This window comes from Phyllobates terribilis, unplaced genomic scaffold (genome assembly GCF_046119375.1).
Source record: "Phyllobates terribilis strain yellow unplaced genomic scaffold, ASM4611937v1 Scaffold_5__5_contigs__length_657084704, whole genome shotgun sequence".
Taxonomy (NCBI): Eukaryota; Metazoa; Chordata; class Amphibia; order Anura; family Dendrobatidae; genus Phyllobates; species Phyllobates terribilis.
This window is the reverse complement of record NW_027362765.1, coordinates 399,540,139-399,556,368: the sequence shown is the minus strand read 5'-3', so window position 1 is coordinate 399,556,368 and position 16,230 is coordinate 399,540,139. Positions and strand designations below refer to the sequence as shown.

Here is a 16,230-nt window from a genome sequence, read left to right as displayed (position 1 = left end):
AACAAATGCTTTTGCGTTCCAGAGCAAACCCTGGAGAAGTTCAAGCCGGGGCTGGAACATTGCATTCTCTTTGTTTAATGCAGTTCATCTCTCAGGAGTTTTCAAACACATCAAAAACTTAACAAAAAATATATACAGATGAAAACCAACAGAAAGTGAGTAATCTAAATATATTTTTCGACCCAACTTTCTATTTCCCAGTATATGACTGACCAGACCAGTATGACCGCGGATTTTTCTTCGCCTACTGAGAAGAAACGTTCACAGTCGCTCACACAGATGTTTTATTCCTTTGAACGATCACTGTATTTTTATGCATGTTACAGAGCTGTGGGGTCACTTGCCATCAGCCTATTACTTTATAACTGTCCCCTTTTCCATTGGATCTCAAAAGAAGTTTTTATGTGGTTGATTTTTTTTTTTTGGAAGTGTGTGTTACGGAGTGCTTGCTGGTGGAATCGGAAGGGGCTTGAATATTCCAGATTTTTAGACTCCTATTAAGAAGTATATATTAGCACAGAAAGTGATAAAATGCACAGCATTGGGTGTTCCTCTCGGAAGACGCTCTCTACTTTACAAGACATTGGAAAAGCTCAAGTCCACTGGACATTTTTTGAGCCTTTTGCCATTGTTTTTGGCTTAAAAAAAATGTTAGTGGTTTCTTCATTATTCAATGGAGTAAAAAAAACAAAAAAGGAAAACGACAGTAAAAAACAAAAAAACAAACAAACAAAAAAAAACACTTCACAAAAACCATGGGAAAATATTCCCCCCTCCCCCCCAAAAAAAGACGACAGTAGGTAAAATAGTAAGGAAACAACACAAAAGACAATTCAGGAAAAAGTAACTCCAGACATTGCTTCTGCTTGAAAAACTTGTTGGGTTCGCCAGAGTTAAAAAGACTGAGTGTGTTGTGACAAAGTCACAGGAAAACTACTGGAGGGGAGATATGTATCACTGAGGTTATTAGCTTCAGTGATGTGAACCTAGAAAAAAATGCTCCAGCACACCAAGTGGTGAAAGGGGTTAATCGGCCATGTTTAAGGCTAGGTTGATTGAACAGCTGTAGAGTGAGTGGGAGGCTGTTCACCATATCTACACCCCAGGGTGGAGTCCAGAGGATAAATACACAGTCTTCTGGCTCATTCATTGTTGGGCGTGCCTGGAGATGAGAGCTCCAGAGCAGGAGGTTTGTGTTAAGGAAAGCTGAACCTTTATAGGTTGGCTCCTGAGCAGGCGGATCCCTGCAGCAACACGGACTGTGCCATACGTTATGTTTTTGTTTTCTCATTAGGCCAGAAAGGCCGTGTTTATTTTGCTACCTCTGCACTGGGTTATGCAGTATCTTTAATAAACCAGTGGAAGATGTAAATCGACAGCATTCCTGTATCTACCTCTACGTGCAGCCGAGTCAGTTGATTTATCACACTGTACACATCCCAACAGAACCGATTAGTCTTCAGATTCTTACCCCTTCCTTTGGATCAAATTAGGGAAAATAAAATTAAATTGCCCCTCTGATTGTGCCCCAGGCAGCTGCCCACTCTGCTTACCCAACAACAACAAAAAAAACTAATTTATTTTGAAAACACCGTTTTTAATCTTTTTAATCAATTATATATAACAAAATCTACAGGGTGATTATAAAATGGAATGGAAGAATAATACATAAACAGTAAGTAGCGTTGTTATGGTAAGGCGACAGACGGATCTACGCATGATTCTGGTTATCCATTGGCACGGTCAGCTCCGCTGAGCCATCTATAGGTGCACAGCAGTAGTCGCTGATAGGAAATGCATAAGAGCTCGAGTAGATGATGAAAACAATCTACTACAATAAAAACAAGCATCATACAAATTAAAACAACCTAAAAGAAAAAAAAAAAAAAGTAAAAAATAAAATAAAAAATAACCGTCATATATACAAACTTCTGTACAAGATGATGAAACAGGAATCAGCGGACAACGTTAGCAACGCCTCAATACTTTTTATTCGCTTTATTCTCTTGTATTTAAATTGCTCCCTTAGTATTCTACGACATAAATTAGTATCCACAGCTCAGTAGCTCAAGGTCTTGGAGGTTTTTTTTTTGTATTTTTTTCTATACTTTTGCCTACTCTAAAGGACTTTTATCTACGGTGATTGCACAAAAAGGAAAAAAAAAAAAAGTCAAAATGCTGTGACCCAAATGAGGTAAGTCCTGCATCAATAACTGCAGTGATGCCGTGTATTGTGTAGGTGGCACGTGATCTACTGCATGATCCCAGAATCCACCGATGGCTGCTTCCTTGTGGTCTTTGGAGGGGGTGGCGGTGGCGTTTTGCTGGGTAGTGGTGGTGGCAAGTGCTGAAACAAAAATAAAAATGTAAACATTAATATACAAAAGAACAAAAAGTATTTGGCCATACACATGGGATACCTGGAAGAAGACGGCAGCAGTCAGTCACCCATGAGATTAAATGATGAAGCATGTTGATATCTAACATGCCCGATCCCGCTTTCTCTTGACAGCTGCACACACAAATTAGATGGTCAAAATCAGAAGTTTTGCCAACTTTCATCTTATGCCTTTGGGATGGAAGATTTAGATGTTGCTTAATTTGGTCTATGGCACAAATGACCAATTATTCTCAAAATGTCGGAGGTAGCTTATATGACTTAAAGGCTTGTGCCGGCTCCCGTTTTTATTTCTAGACAAACCAGCAGTCATTCCTTACAGGTTTAAAGCGATTAGTAATGATCTTTTCCCAGAAACAGCGCCACTCTTGCTCACTGGCTCTGTCTGGTATTACAGTTGAGCAATATTTAGATGAATCTGTCGCCATACTGGTTTTAACTTTGTTTTTGTTTTTTGTTAGCGGTCACCATTTAATGTACTTTTCTCAGTGATAGGCGGGCAATTACTATTGATTAAGGGAATGTTTATTGTGTTTATACAAGTTTTTATTTTTACGTCGGATGAAATAAGGAAGATGCTGGAACAATAACGATTATCTTAAAAGTACAGAAGTGAGATCTGTGAGCGGCAGCTTTGTATGGATTATGCTGTAGCTCAAACTTCTAAAGATGCAAAAATCGATTTATCGTTATTATTATGAATTCTTTTTATACGGGGAAAAAAAAAAAAAGCAGAAATCCTTAATAGCAGAAATAAAAAGCAAAAAATCCTTCTTAAGCTCATGACACTTCTAGCCAAAGACTGATCCTTGATGATGATGCGGACTCTTTTTTTTCTCTACATGGTCTAAATTTGTCTGCGGATTATTTTACCCTTGGTCAGGGGTTTAATTTTCTGCTCCAAATTCTTAGTAAAATTCTGTCTAAATCCGCACTCTTTTTCCAGGAGGATCTCTATAGCTTATTACATATATACTAGAATTGATTACAAAAAATGTGCAGGTTCTGCAGCCATGTCGGTAGTGGAAGGCCAATGAAAAAGAGCCATGCCAACCTCCTCCTACCTGCTGGCATCCTCAGCACCTCTTAAGTAGGCCCAGCGGGGCGTCACGCTTGTGTTGAACCGCAACGATTATGTCAAGCAGGAGCTAATAATAAGATGTGGTCATACGACTGGTTTCGAACCCTTGAACCTGTGCTTTGTGGTCGGCTTCTCTGTCTGCCGAGCCACAACAATTACACCTTTACTCCGGGTGTTTAGTTTCTGTTATCCTTGCTTCAGTCTTTTTAGGGTAACAGGTGTTTTTATTTACGCATTTGTCTGCCCTATCACCTTTCAGGTGCGGCTTTATATACTTTTACCCTGCTGGTATTTCCAGATGGTGACAGTCTCATTTGTATGTCCAGCCACACTGCTGTAGTTTAAGCCAGTCAGTGAAAGACCAGCTAGGGTTTATCTCTCTGCTCTTTATGTTCTTTACCCTGCATTTATCCTCTGTTTCTTGTTTAGGAAGTAGGCAGCATCTTTTTATCATTAGGTACTTAATCCTTTATTTTGTATTTCTTGGTTTATTTTACTCACTCTGGGATCTCTTTCTATTTCAGCACACTTTCCCTTCCGTAGGTAATTCACACCTTGCTCTGCCCTCCGGTTCTTTAGGGAGGGCAGCACTCGACAGCCTTTCAGGCAGCATAGGTCTGCGTTGCCATCGTCTAGTCTGTAGTTAGGGCTATCTCTGGTATCGCAGTTACCACTAGGGACTGTGGTGTCAGGACGTCTAATCTGTACAGAAACCGGCAGGGTCAGTTGCAGTTTTTACTGTGTTACCCATTTTCCCGAGTGAGGTGCTACACTATCGTAACAGAGGTACTGGGGATGTCTGCAGGTTTGAGTAAGTTCTCTTGGTGCTGGTCCGGTGACCATGGTGTGGCTGCTGAACCAGAATCGGGCAAATCTTTTTGATCACCTCTATAAATAAGTTCTATGTATATATTAAAGTAGCACAAGGTATCGCCCCCATACTGGTGACTACAAGTACAATTTTATCATTAATTGTCAGCAATTTTGACCTCCCAAACGGACAAGGAGAGCGGCGGAAGCAGACGCATGTGCATGGTCAGGCAGGTTGGATGACCGAGGAATCCAAGATTTAACCTCTCCTGCCTCATGTACATCACACGTGGGGGCTCTGCTGTATGGAGCGGATTCTGGAGATGATCCAGGGATCCCGGTTATGCGACTGCAGTGATCAGGGAAGCAAATTAATCATCTGCTGCAAAAGCAGGGACACTTCACCAGCAATGAGGGGCTCGGATCGAAATAGGCATGATACGTTTAAGATTCTGTACGTGACTAGGATAAGACATACCGACGTAGTAATCCTCATACAGATGAGATGCTTCGCTATATCGTAGGGCAGCCACTCTGTATAGACGTCCCCGCAGTTTACATAGGAACGGCCATTGCAAGCTGATTATGGAGTTAATCGTGGCCACATGTGTAGACGTAGACGTGCGATAATCCTCCTCGTACCTTTATAATAGTTGTGGTCTCTGCTTTTATACATACATCCCTATAGATTCCTATTCGGTGCCCTGCTGTGTGCAGGAGATATCGGGAGTCTGCCAGGTCACATTAGACCCCGTTCTCAGCAAATTCAGTGAGTCGCGCGCACCTCGGGGGAGACGAGAACCTTATGCAAAAAGCACATCTGCATCAAGGCAGCAATCTGTCCTTCCTGACGGCCTCCTGTATCCAAGAAAGCCGAGGGACTTCCTTATTGTCATTTTCTATGTATAGGTCCGTAGATTGATATTAGATAGAGAGAGGAGCAAGAGACATAAAGACAGAGAATATAGGAAGAAATGACAAATATAGAGATATGGGCAGATATGACTACACATCATATCTACCTATCATTTCTATGTCATAGCCATTATATCCGTAGATGAACAGATGATGGGGAGATATGAGCCATCATATAGCACCCACCCATATAGGCAGAAAGGTAGGTGGATATGACAAATATACAGGCGATGCTGTACAGTAGGTGGATATGACAAATATACAGGCGATACTGTACAGTAGGTGAATATGACTGATATAGAGTTGATAGGTAGACAGGACATACAGTTGGGCTTGAAAGTTTGTGAGTCCTTCAGAATTTATCATATTTCTGCATTAAATTTGACCTAAAATTACATCAGATTTTCACCCAAGTCCAAAAAAGTGGATAAAAAGAACCAAGTCAAACAAATGATTCAGAAATATTAGACTTTGTCACTATTTTACATGAGAAAAATAATTTAATATCACATGTCTGTGAGTGGGAAAAATTTGTGAACCTTTAGGATTTGAGATAATTTCAAGGTGAAATCAGAGTCTGCCGTTTTCAATCAATGGGATGACAATCAGGTGTGAGTGGGCAACCCGTTTTATTTCAAGTCTGAGCTTGAGAACATGTTTGTGGAAGTATATCATGGCATGAACAGAGGAGATTTCTGAGTATCTCAGGAAGAGTTGATGATTAGAGAGGAGCGAACCCGAACTTTAAAGTTTAGGGTTCGTAACAGACACTTATTGTCCGGTGCTGAACTCCGAACACTGACTTCTCCGTCCGTTTTAGAGTTTGAAGTTCCGGGGGAAGTTCGGGAGGAGAGAGAATTTTTGCAGGTTCGAACTTAGATACCCCATACATTTCAATGGAATTCAGGTTCATATTCAAGTTCAGGTAAAGTTCTAGTACCTGGTCCAAACTCTAGACAGAAAGTTCGGTCGGGAACCAGAACCCGATCTTCAACGGGTCTGATCATCCCTACTGTTGATGCGTATGGGGCTGGAAAAGGTTACAAAATCAACTCTAAAGAGTTTAGGACTCCACCAATCCACAGTCAGACACATTGTGTGCAAATGAAGGAAATTCTAAGTCACTTCTACCCTCCCAGAGATTGGTCTACCAACAAAGATCTCTCCAAGAGCAAGGCGTTTAATAGTCCACAAGGTCATCAAAAAATTCAAGGTAACCTCTAAGCAACTAAAGGCTTCTGTCACATTAGCTTATGTTAAAGAAGCACATTACAATTTCTCATTTCGCCTTTCTACCCAGTAAATTCTTCTTTTTTCCATTAGGTCTATGACATCATGTGATTAAAAACGGACTGGCTGAATCCTTCTAAGCTTTGTAGAAACAGGAGGTCAAAAGCAAATGATAAATGCAGGGACAAGAGACTTAGTGTTTCTACATAGAGCAGAGAAAAGAGAAGAATTAGCTGGGTAGAAGGGCAAAATGAGCAATTATTATATACAGCACTGTGTACTTACATGATGATTGCAATATATTAATAAGATAAAAACTTTGATGGGAGAAGGAGGGCTTCTTTAATGTTAATAAGTCCAACATTAGTACACTGAACTCAATGGTGTGCATGGCAGAATTACAAGGAGAAAGCAGTTACTCTCCAAAGAGAATATTGCTGCCCGTCTGCAGTTTGCTAAACATCAAAAGACTATTGGAACAATGTTTTTTTGGATGAGAGAGACCATAATAACACTTCTCTTTTAAACCATAGACCTCTATGTATGGAGAAAGCAAAACACTGTACTACATCACAAATCCATCATACCATATGGGACACGCGGTAGTGGTAGTATCATGGTTTGGGCCCATTTTCTTGAATCTGGGTCAGGATGGCTGCCATCATTGATGGAACAATGAATTCTGAATTATACCAGCAAACTCTACAAGAAAAAGGTAGGACCACGAGGACCTCATTCTCAAAATAACGTTGGTCATAAAGCAGGACAAAGACCCAAAGCACAAGCTGTTCTACAAGAAGAATGGTTAAAAAGAATAAAGATTAAGTTTTGGAATGGGCAAGTCACAGTCCTGATCTTTATCCTATAGATTTGTTGTGGAAAGACCTGACACAAGCAATTCATGAGGGAAAACAGCCGCAACATAGCAAAGGTGAAGCTGTTTTGTAGGGCAGAATGGACTAAAATTCCTCTAAGGACTAAGCAACTAGGACCAGAAACATTTAGATGCAGTAACTGCTCCAAGAGATGGTCACACCAGATATTGAGAGCAAAGGGTCACATATTTTTGACACTCACAGACATGTGATATTGGATCATTTTCTTAAATAAAAAGAAAAGACAGTCTAATATTTTTTGGCTCCTTTGTCTATTCTCTTTATTTTTAGGACTTGTGTGAAAATCTGATGTAGTTTTAGGTCAAATTTATGCAGAAATATGGAAAATTCTGAAGGATTCGCAAACTTTGAAGCCCCACTGTAGACATAAGAGATGATGGATAGATGTGAACTAAAGAGATACATCGAGATATGGGGTTAGACACTGATGTGGATTAGAAGCTCTGACTCTCAGTTGATCACAATTTAATCTATAGGGCTGTGGATGGGGTGGACGTCAGCGTTTCCTATCCACACCACTCTCATCCCTGCATGTCTGTATGGTCCTCGCCTTGAGCACAGGAGAAAAGTCATGCTGGAATAAAAAGGTGCATTTTGCAAACTACTACCACAAAGCTGGAGGAGACGACTGTCAATAAGGGCATTATTACTTCCCCTTGATGCCATCCTAGTACCCCACCCAGCATGAAATCTGTGTGACCACTGAAGATGTTGTAAGTGGAATAACTCTTTAAAAATATGTCCCCAATTTGCGGAAATAAAATTTATTTTAGCAGCCAATTTTTGGCATTTACCCTTTTAAGTCAGCAGAGAGCTTACCCTTTGGGGTGGAGGTGGAGGTGTAGCAGGTGGGATGAAGTCTTGGTAATCCGTGACATTGCCATAGTCTCCAATGCTACTTTTGACTGGTAGTGGTGGGGGGACGTCCATTGGTTCAGCAGCACTGACGCCATTTTGTTCCATGCCTGGAGATGCAAAGAAAGGAAATGGTAATCGCTTGTTCACTCTTCTATAATAGCGAGAACTATTCAATCATGTCACAGACCGGGAATTTATAGGCTTAAATTTCTATCAGGATTTCACACTGGGAATCATATTTACACGCATTTACATGTAATATACTCCAGAGCTGCATTGATAGTTCTGCTGGCTGTCGTTGCAAAACGGTCAACAACCTCGTTTTCAGACAGATCTCTGGCAGAGTTATAATGCAGAGCACCTTTAGTGCAGGGGGGGGGAGTCACAGATTTCCCCACCTTCCAAATACTGTACAATGTGTGGATTTCAGCTTTGAAGCCTGTAAAATGGTATTTTTCAAAGAAAGCTATTCCTGTTTTCTGCTGTACAGATACAATGTAATCGGGGAGGTTTACAGTTTCCATAGAAAAGGTGACCTGATTGCTATTATTTTGTAGATCATGTGAATTCATTATCCTCGCTTTTTTCCTGCATAATTGAAATGTTCATAACATCTCCCAAAATTGTCAGTCAAAAATATTACTAATAAGAAGAATAAAATCGGCCACGAAACAAAGCTCCTTTGTTATAAGATATAACAGGTGGAGACTGATGGGATCATGGGCGTTTTTTTCTTAGCATTTAAAAAAAAAAAACACACACAACCACGTAAAAAAAAAAGAAACTGAAATGAATAAATTGATAACTGTGTGTTCTACAGTGGCATGTAAATATTTCGGCACCCCTGGTCAAAACTACTGTTGTTGTGAACAGTTAAGCAAGTTGAAGATGAAATTATCTCTAAAAGGCTATCCTCGTTAGGAAAGGCCGGTGATGCAAATTTCCCAGTTTCATAAAAACCCAGATTCCTCTAACCTTGTGACAAAAAACAGGAGCCATAAGTTCTTCTAAGCAGCTGCCTAGCACTCGGAAAATGAAAATCGTGGAGAAGGCTATAAGAAGATAGCAAAGCTTTTTCAGGTTCCCCTTTCCTCAGTTCGAAATACACACACACACCAGACCAAAAGTTTGGACACACCTTCTCATTTAAAGATTTTTCTGTATTTTCAGGACTATGAAAATTGTACATTCACACTGAAGGCATCAAAACTATGAATTAACACATGTGGAATTATATACTTAACAAAAAAGTGTGAAACAACTGAAAATATGTCTTATATTCTAGGTTCTTCAAAGTAGCCACCTTTTGCTTTGATGACTGCTTTGTACACTCTTGGCATTCTCTTGATGAGCCTCAAGAGGTAGTCACCGGAAATGGTTTTCACTTCACAGGTGCGCCCTGTCAGGTTTAATAAGTGGGATTTCTTGCCTTATAAATAGGGTTGGGACCATCAGTTGTGTTGTGCAGAAGTCAGGTGGATACACAGCTGATAGTCCTACTGAATAGACTGTTAGAATTTGTATTATGGCAAGAAAAAAGCAGCTAAGTAAAGAAAAACGAGTGGCCATCATTACTTTAAGAAATGAAGGTCAGTCAGTCTGAAAACTTGGGCAAACTTTGAAAGTGTCCCCAAGTGCAGTTGCAAAAACTATCAAGCGCTACAAAGAAACTGGCTCACATGAGGACCGCCTCAGGAAAGGAAGACCAAGAGTCACCTCTGCTTCTGAGGATAAGTTTATGCGAGTCACCAGCATCAGAAATCGCAGGTTAACAGCAGCTCAGATTAGAGACCAGGTCAATGCCACACAGAGTTCTAGCAGCAGACACATCTCTACAACAACTGTTAAGAGGAGACTTTGTGCAGCAGGCCTTCATGGTAAAATAGCTGCTAGGAAACCACTGCTAAGGACAGGCAACAAGCAGAAGAGACTTGCTTGGGCTAAAGAACACAAGGAATGGACATTAGACCAGTGGAAATCTGTGCTTTGGTCTGATGAGTCCAAATTTGAGATCTTTGGTTCCAACCACTGTGTCTTTGTGCGACGCAGAAAAGGTGAACGGATGGACTCTACATGCCTGGTTCCCACTGTGAAGCATGGGGGAGGAGGTGTGATGGTGTGGGGGTGCTTTGCTGGTGACACTGTTGGGCATTTATTTAAAATTGAAGGCATACTGAACCAGCATGGCTACCACAGCATCTTGCAGCGGCATGCTATTCCATCCGGTTTGCGTTTAGTTGGACCATCATTTATTTTTCAACAGAACAATGACACCAAACACACCTCCAGGCTGTGTAAGGGCTATTTGACCAAGAAGGAGAGTGATGGGGTGCTACGCTAGATGACCTGGCCTCCACAGTCACCAGACCTGAACCCAATCGAGATGGTTTGGGGTGAGCTGGACCGCAGAGTGAAGGCAAAAGGGCCAACAAGTGCTAAGCATCTCTGGGAACTCCTTCAAGATTGTTAGAAGACCATTTCCGGTGACTACCTCTTGAAGCTCATCAAGAGAAAAACACATTGAAAAAGGCAATGCCAAGATGTCACTATGTTCCTTTCCAGGATAAACAACAGAGGGGAAAACACTATGCAGAGTTGTAAGAAAAGACGCTGCTGCTTTATTGTATGGGGGATTTAACGTTTTACTAAAATAAGATAGCATGATATGTGCACGGGGTGTGATTTCAGTGATCTCTTACATAGAAGTTGGGAAAGGGGGCGTTTTGAAATTAATAGAGACGAGTGAACCCGAACTTAAAGGTTTGGGGTTCGTACTGGACAGTTAGTGTCTAGTGCTAAACTCCGAACATGGACTTAACGGAAGGGAAGTCCATTTTAATGTTCGGAGTTTCGGAGGAAGTCTTGGAAGGGGAAGAGAGAGACAGAGAGAGCAAGAAATTGATTTTCCAAAGTCCAGGTTCCCATTGTTTTTAATGGGGTTCGGGTTCAGGTTCAAGTTCGGGTACAGTTCTGGCACCTGAACCAGACTTTGGACTGAAGTTCGGGTTGGGCACCAGAACCCGAACTCCAATGGGTCCACTCATACCTAGTAATGAATCCTTCTGCAATCTGGTTTTGACACTCAGAGATGACGGAGACAAAAGCGTCGCTCTGGTTATACAAGGAGGAGCGGCAATAACCGAGGTCGCCCATTGGCACAGATAAATACATGAAAGTTGAACCATTATACATAACTACCTTTCCCATTTGCCCCTCTAAATTATCAATGTTCAGAAACCATCTTGTATAAGGACAGGGGTCACCCTCCACCTGCCGCTGTGTCGTCTGCTCCCCTACACAGTTGGCAGCACAGGTAAGCCCTGATGTCCAGCTCCACATTGTATTTAATAGGGCGCAGTTAAGCAGCCGTATGACACGAATGATGATCGCATCCCAACGCACGGACTGGCCAGCGGCCGTCCTCACCCAAGTCTGGCAAGCTGCATAGAAATACAGGCTATCATGCTTGGGTGAGGAGAGCCGCCGGCCAGTCTGAGCAATGCGATGCGCTCTTAATTTGTTATGCTGGGACTTGTTATGTTTCAACTTGTGACTGTCCGAGCACGCTAAAGGTTGTAGTTTCCAGAGAGCCGCAGGTTGGTGACCCCTGAATTTGGACATCTGGAAATGCTCTAGTAGTGAGCTGTTGGTGGGTGCTCCTACTATATGATGCATTAGTGGGGTATATAAGTTCATGCCATATATCGTATGAGGGTCTTCCCTCGGTCACAAGCCATGGATGCACACAGCAGACGCATTGCAGAAATGTCTCTGACTGATAAGTTGAATAACGTACCTATGGGTGGGCTGAACGTTAGCTTACTCCTAGGAGTGACCGGCGGGGGCTGCTGGGCAGAAGTCTGACTTGGGGACACAGAAAATCTCCTGTCACCAACGACAGCAGTGAGAACTTGACTCCTCGGTCTCTGGGGTCTTAAGGGGCTTATCTAGAGGAGAAATAGATCAATACAGTTAGCAGAAAACAAGATAAAATGCAATTGCCCTATTGTAATCCATGTGTGCACCATGCGGCAGCCTTCAGTCATTGGTAGGGGGACCCGAAGGATGTTGTACATTTTGGACAACTCATGTAATTTATTTTGTGTTCCCTATGATGTCCAGGATGATGATGGCACCACAGAACATGTAGTGGTCATTCTCTGGTTTTGCAGTTCAGCTCCCATTCACTTCAATAGGAGCTGAGCGGCAGTACCAAAAATGGCCACTACATATTATATGATGCTGTGCTTTTCTGACTTCATATCCTGAACTTCTGGGGGACAAGGGTCCTGGTAACAGCTGATCGATGCCGGTGACAATAGTTGGGCCCCTCTGATCTAATACTAAATGATCTATAGATCAAGCCTTTAATACAAGAAAAGTGCAGCTCGACCCCTAACGATACAAATTCAATGGCTTTTGTTGTGATAAGAGTTACAGATCTGTATCAGGATATCTTTCTTGTGTGTTAGTAAAAAAAAAAGGCTACATCTGTATCCTAAGGATAGTTCATAATTATGTTAGCCCTAGAGAACCCCCTCAAAATATACCTCTCTATTTTTTTTCTGATAAAGAACTACAATTCTCAGGCGTAGTCATGGTTAAATAATAAAATACTGTTTTCCTTTAGCCACCACTAGGGGGAGCTCAGTCTCACTGCTATTACTGCACTCTATATAGCTCCCTCTAGTGGTAGCTAGAGTGAGACAGAATTTTCTCGTCAATATGCCGCGAATTTGAAGCCCTAAATCAGAAACTTGAACTCTGACGACTATAAAAATATATCAAGAAATTACAGAATTATTTTCAGGACGGTCATTTACTTTAAAAGAACAATCTTAAAACGCTTTGAATTTAGAAAAAAAAAGGATCGCAGAAAAAGAAAAAAAGAGGAATAAAGACGCACTGTACAATAACGTATCTCCGTTTCTATATGCGACTTCTACTATCGCTTTCTTTCTGCACAGAACTGACCGTCTCAGACAGGATCACGGCTTCAGATTGCTGCGGTGCAATATCAGCCGCTTTAAATTCTTTGTCGAATATCTCCTGGTGTTTGCTATTCCTCTTCTCCTTCTTTTTCTCTTTTCTGTCCTTATCGAGGTCGTCTCTGTCCAATTTGTCTTGAGAACGATAATGCATCTTCTTTGGCAATAGTGGCTCAAGAACAAAGCTAGAAAAGAGGAAAGCTTCCATTAATCCTTCGGGAGCCGACGCATTTCATGTGGTCAACACGATCCAGGAAGGTGGCGAGGTGTATACAGAGCTTTACATGTTTATTCATGTGATTATATGATTTCGGCACTTTACTAGCTCTACACAAAAGAACATTGAACCATCTTTTTGTAGAAATCACTGTGCCGTCCCTCTATTATGCCTCTGGGAAATGAATAAATTCAGTGCTGGGTGTCGCTATACACCCTTACACTTATCAAATCAGTGCTGTAATACTATGTAAAGACTCAACCTACTGAAAATTGCAATGGTAACACCCATTTGTAAATGTATTAATTTCCAGGAAAAATAAAAGAAGGTCAGCACAAAGCACAGTTGTACAAAAAAGAAAAAAAAAAATAGGAATTGAAGGTTTTAAAGGGAATCTGTCACCAAATTTCTGCTATGTAAACAGAGATCAGCATAATTTGGGGCTGAGACCCTGATTCCAGAGATGTGTCACTTATAGGGCTGTGTTTTGCTGTTTAAATACAATCAGTGTTTTATCAGCAGGAGATTATCACTACAGGACTAGTTATCTCGTGCCTCCTGGTCCAGCCACGCCCCCACCACTGATTGGCAGTGTACATTATATATCGACAGAAAGCAACCAATGGTGTGGGCGGGGTTATACAGGGCTCAGCATAGAAAACTGTGATTCTATTACAACTGCTGCACCCAGTAAACTAAGTGATACATCACTGGAATCAGGGTCTCTGTCCCTACATCATGCTGCTGGCAGATTACATAGTAAAAACCTGCTGACAGAATCCCTTTAATAAAACAACATAGCTGGTCCATTTTAAGGGTATGTTCTATCATATATTGGGGATATGCATTCTGGACTAAAATCAGTGTAAAAACCTCCATAAAACTGCCATACATTGCTGTAAATGGGAAATCTATGTAGCCACACGTGGATTAGTCTCTCAGAATTGGCCTATTCTGTGTGTGGATTGGCAAACGTTTAAACTGCATATCCGCCGCAAAAACCTGACAGTCTCATATTTCTGACGCTGATTCCTCTGCAAATCAACATAAAAATTTTTACACATAAAATCTGCCCTATGGAGGGTAGTTAACAACCATGACAGACAGCAAAAAAAAAAAAACATTTTCAGAAAACTTTTCCAGATATGCACAGATAGATCTTAGCTGTAATACCAGACTTGACCTATAATCAAGAGTGGTGCTATTACTGGGAACAAAAAATAAAAAGCCTTTTCTGGTACAGTCAACTTCAATTAAGCATTTGTCGGCTTTGGACAATCTTTACTTGTTAGACGAATCTTTGAAAATATGCAAATGTTTCCACTGCCAAAAAAAAAAAGTGTTCAATTTCACCGACCGTACCTGTGCAGGGGATTTAGGGTATTACAAAGTAGTAATTAAAATCACTGGGTTGTCTGTCTAATGAGGGACAGGACAGGTTCTTCCAGTGAGAGAGACATTCTATGTAATGGCTGAGTGATGAGAAACCCACTGCTCCAATGACGTACAAGAAAAAGGGTTGTTTTTTTTATCTAATCCGGAAGATCCCTGTAAGGTGTATGTGTATGTTCTCATCTACTGACTTGGCTTTGCTATCAACAGGCATGGTGCGGAGTATATAAAGCAAAGGTACTTGGTGCCCGATACCAAAGTGCATTAACGCATGAAGTTTTAATGACGGTGCGTAACCAGTTACGGGAGAATAGAGCTGGAGGGTTGGAGGCTTCAGATCTACAAATAGCAACAGTCAGTCATCAGGTACAAGGAATAGAGCTGGAGGGACAGAGGCTTCAGATCTACAAATATCAATGGTCAGCCACCAGTTTTGGGGGAATAGAGCTGGAGTGACAGAGGCTTCAGATCTACAAATATCAATGGTCAATCACCAGTTACGGGGGAATAGAGCTGGAGTGACAGAGGCTTCTGATCTACAAATAGCAATGGTCAGCCACCAGTTTTGGGGGAATAGAGCTGGAGTGACAGAGGCTTCAGATCTAGAAAAAGCAATGGGTCAGCCACCAGTTGCGGGGGAATAGAGCTGGAGTGACAGAGGCTTCAGATCTACAAATCGCAATGGGCCAGCCACCAGTTACGGGGGAATAAAGCTGGAGTGACAGAGGCTTCAGATCTACACAGTCAGTCATCAGGTACAAGGAATAGAGCTGGAGTGACAGAGGCTTCAGATCTACAAATAGCAATGGTCAGCCACCAGTTTTGGGGGAATAGAGCTGGAGTGACAGAGGCTTCAGATCTAGAAACAGCAATGGGTCAGCCACCAGTTGCGGGGGAATAAAGCTGGAGTGACAGAGGCTTCAGATCTACAAATAGCAATGGGTTAGCCACCAGTTATGGGGGAATAGAGCTGGAGTGACAAATGCTTCAGATCTATGAATAGCTCTTCAGCCTCATTTGCATATCACTCCAAATGCTGATTTTTCAGTAACGGAGGAAGGGACTGAACATGTAAAGATATCGCTGGATTTGTGTTTGAAAGAGCTACACGCACGTATAAACAGTCTGGGAGTGAAATCCTGCCGATAGATTCCCTTTAAACCTTATCTGCTGACTTCACTGACACAGACGAGCGCTGGGAGTGGAGCCAAAGAGACGAGGCCGATATTAACCATCCGGGGAGTAGATCTAAATTTTTCTAATATGCAACAACAACATTACTTGAGCTTTTTCATCTAAACAGCTGTATCATGTCTCGGTCCCGCAGAAATGTGACAAACAGCAGGGGCAAATATTCTGACCTCATGAAATGTCAATCGCCATCTGTAAGACTCAAGACTTCACTAAGCTCCTCGTCCCGGGGTTTATCAGAAGGGAGTTATTGC

General features: G+C 41.6%; 1 protein-coding gene across 1 annotated transcript in view; it reads right to left on the bottom strand.

Moving 5' to 3' along the window:
- Positions 1–1,576: 1,576 nt before the first annotated feature.
- The window catches only part of DOCK1 (dedicator of cytokinesis 1), a 412,678-nt gene continuing 398,024 nt past the window's right edge, over positions 1,577–16,230 (bottom strand). Inside the window, exons 49-52 of the mRNA XM_073685060.1 lie at positions 13,163–13,361; positions 11,985–12,135; positions 8,150–8,295; positions 1,577–2,347 (exon numbers count right to left, since the gene is read on the bottom strand). Of these exons, the coding sequence (XP_073541161.1) occupies positions 2,252–2,347; positions 8,150–8,295; positions 11,985–12,135; positions 13,163–13,361 (592 nt within the window). The 3' untranslated portion in view covers positions 1,577–2,251. The remainder of the gene's footprint in view (positions 2,348–8,149; positions 8,296–11,984; positions 12,136–13,162; positions 13,362–16,230) is intronic.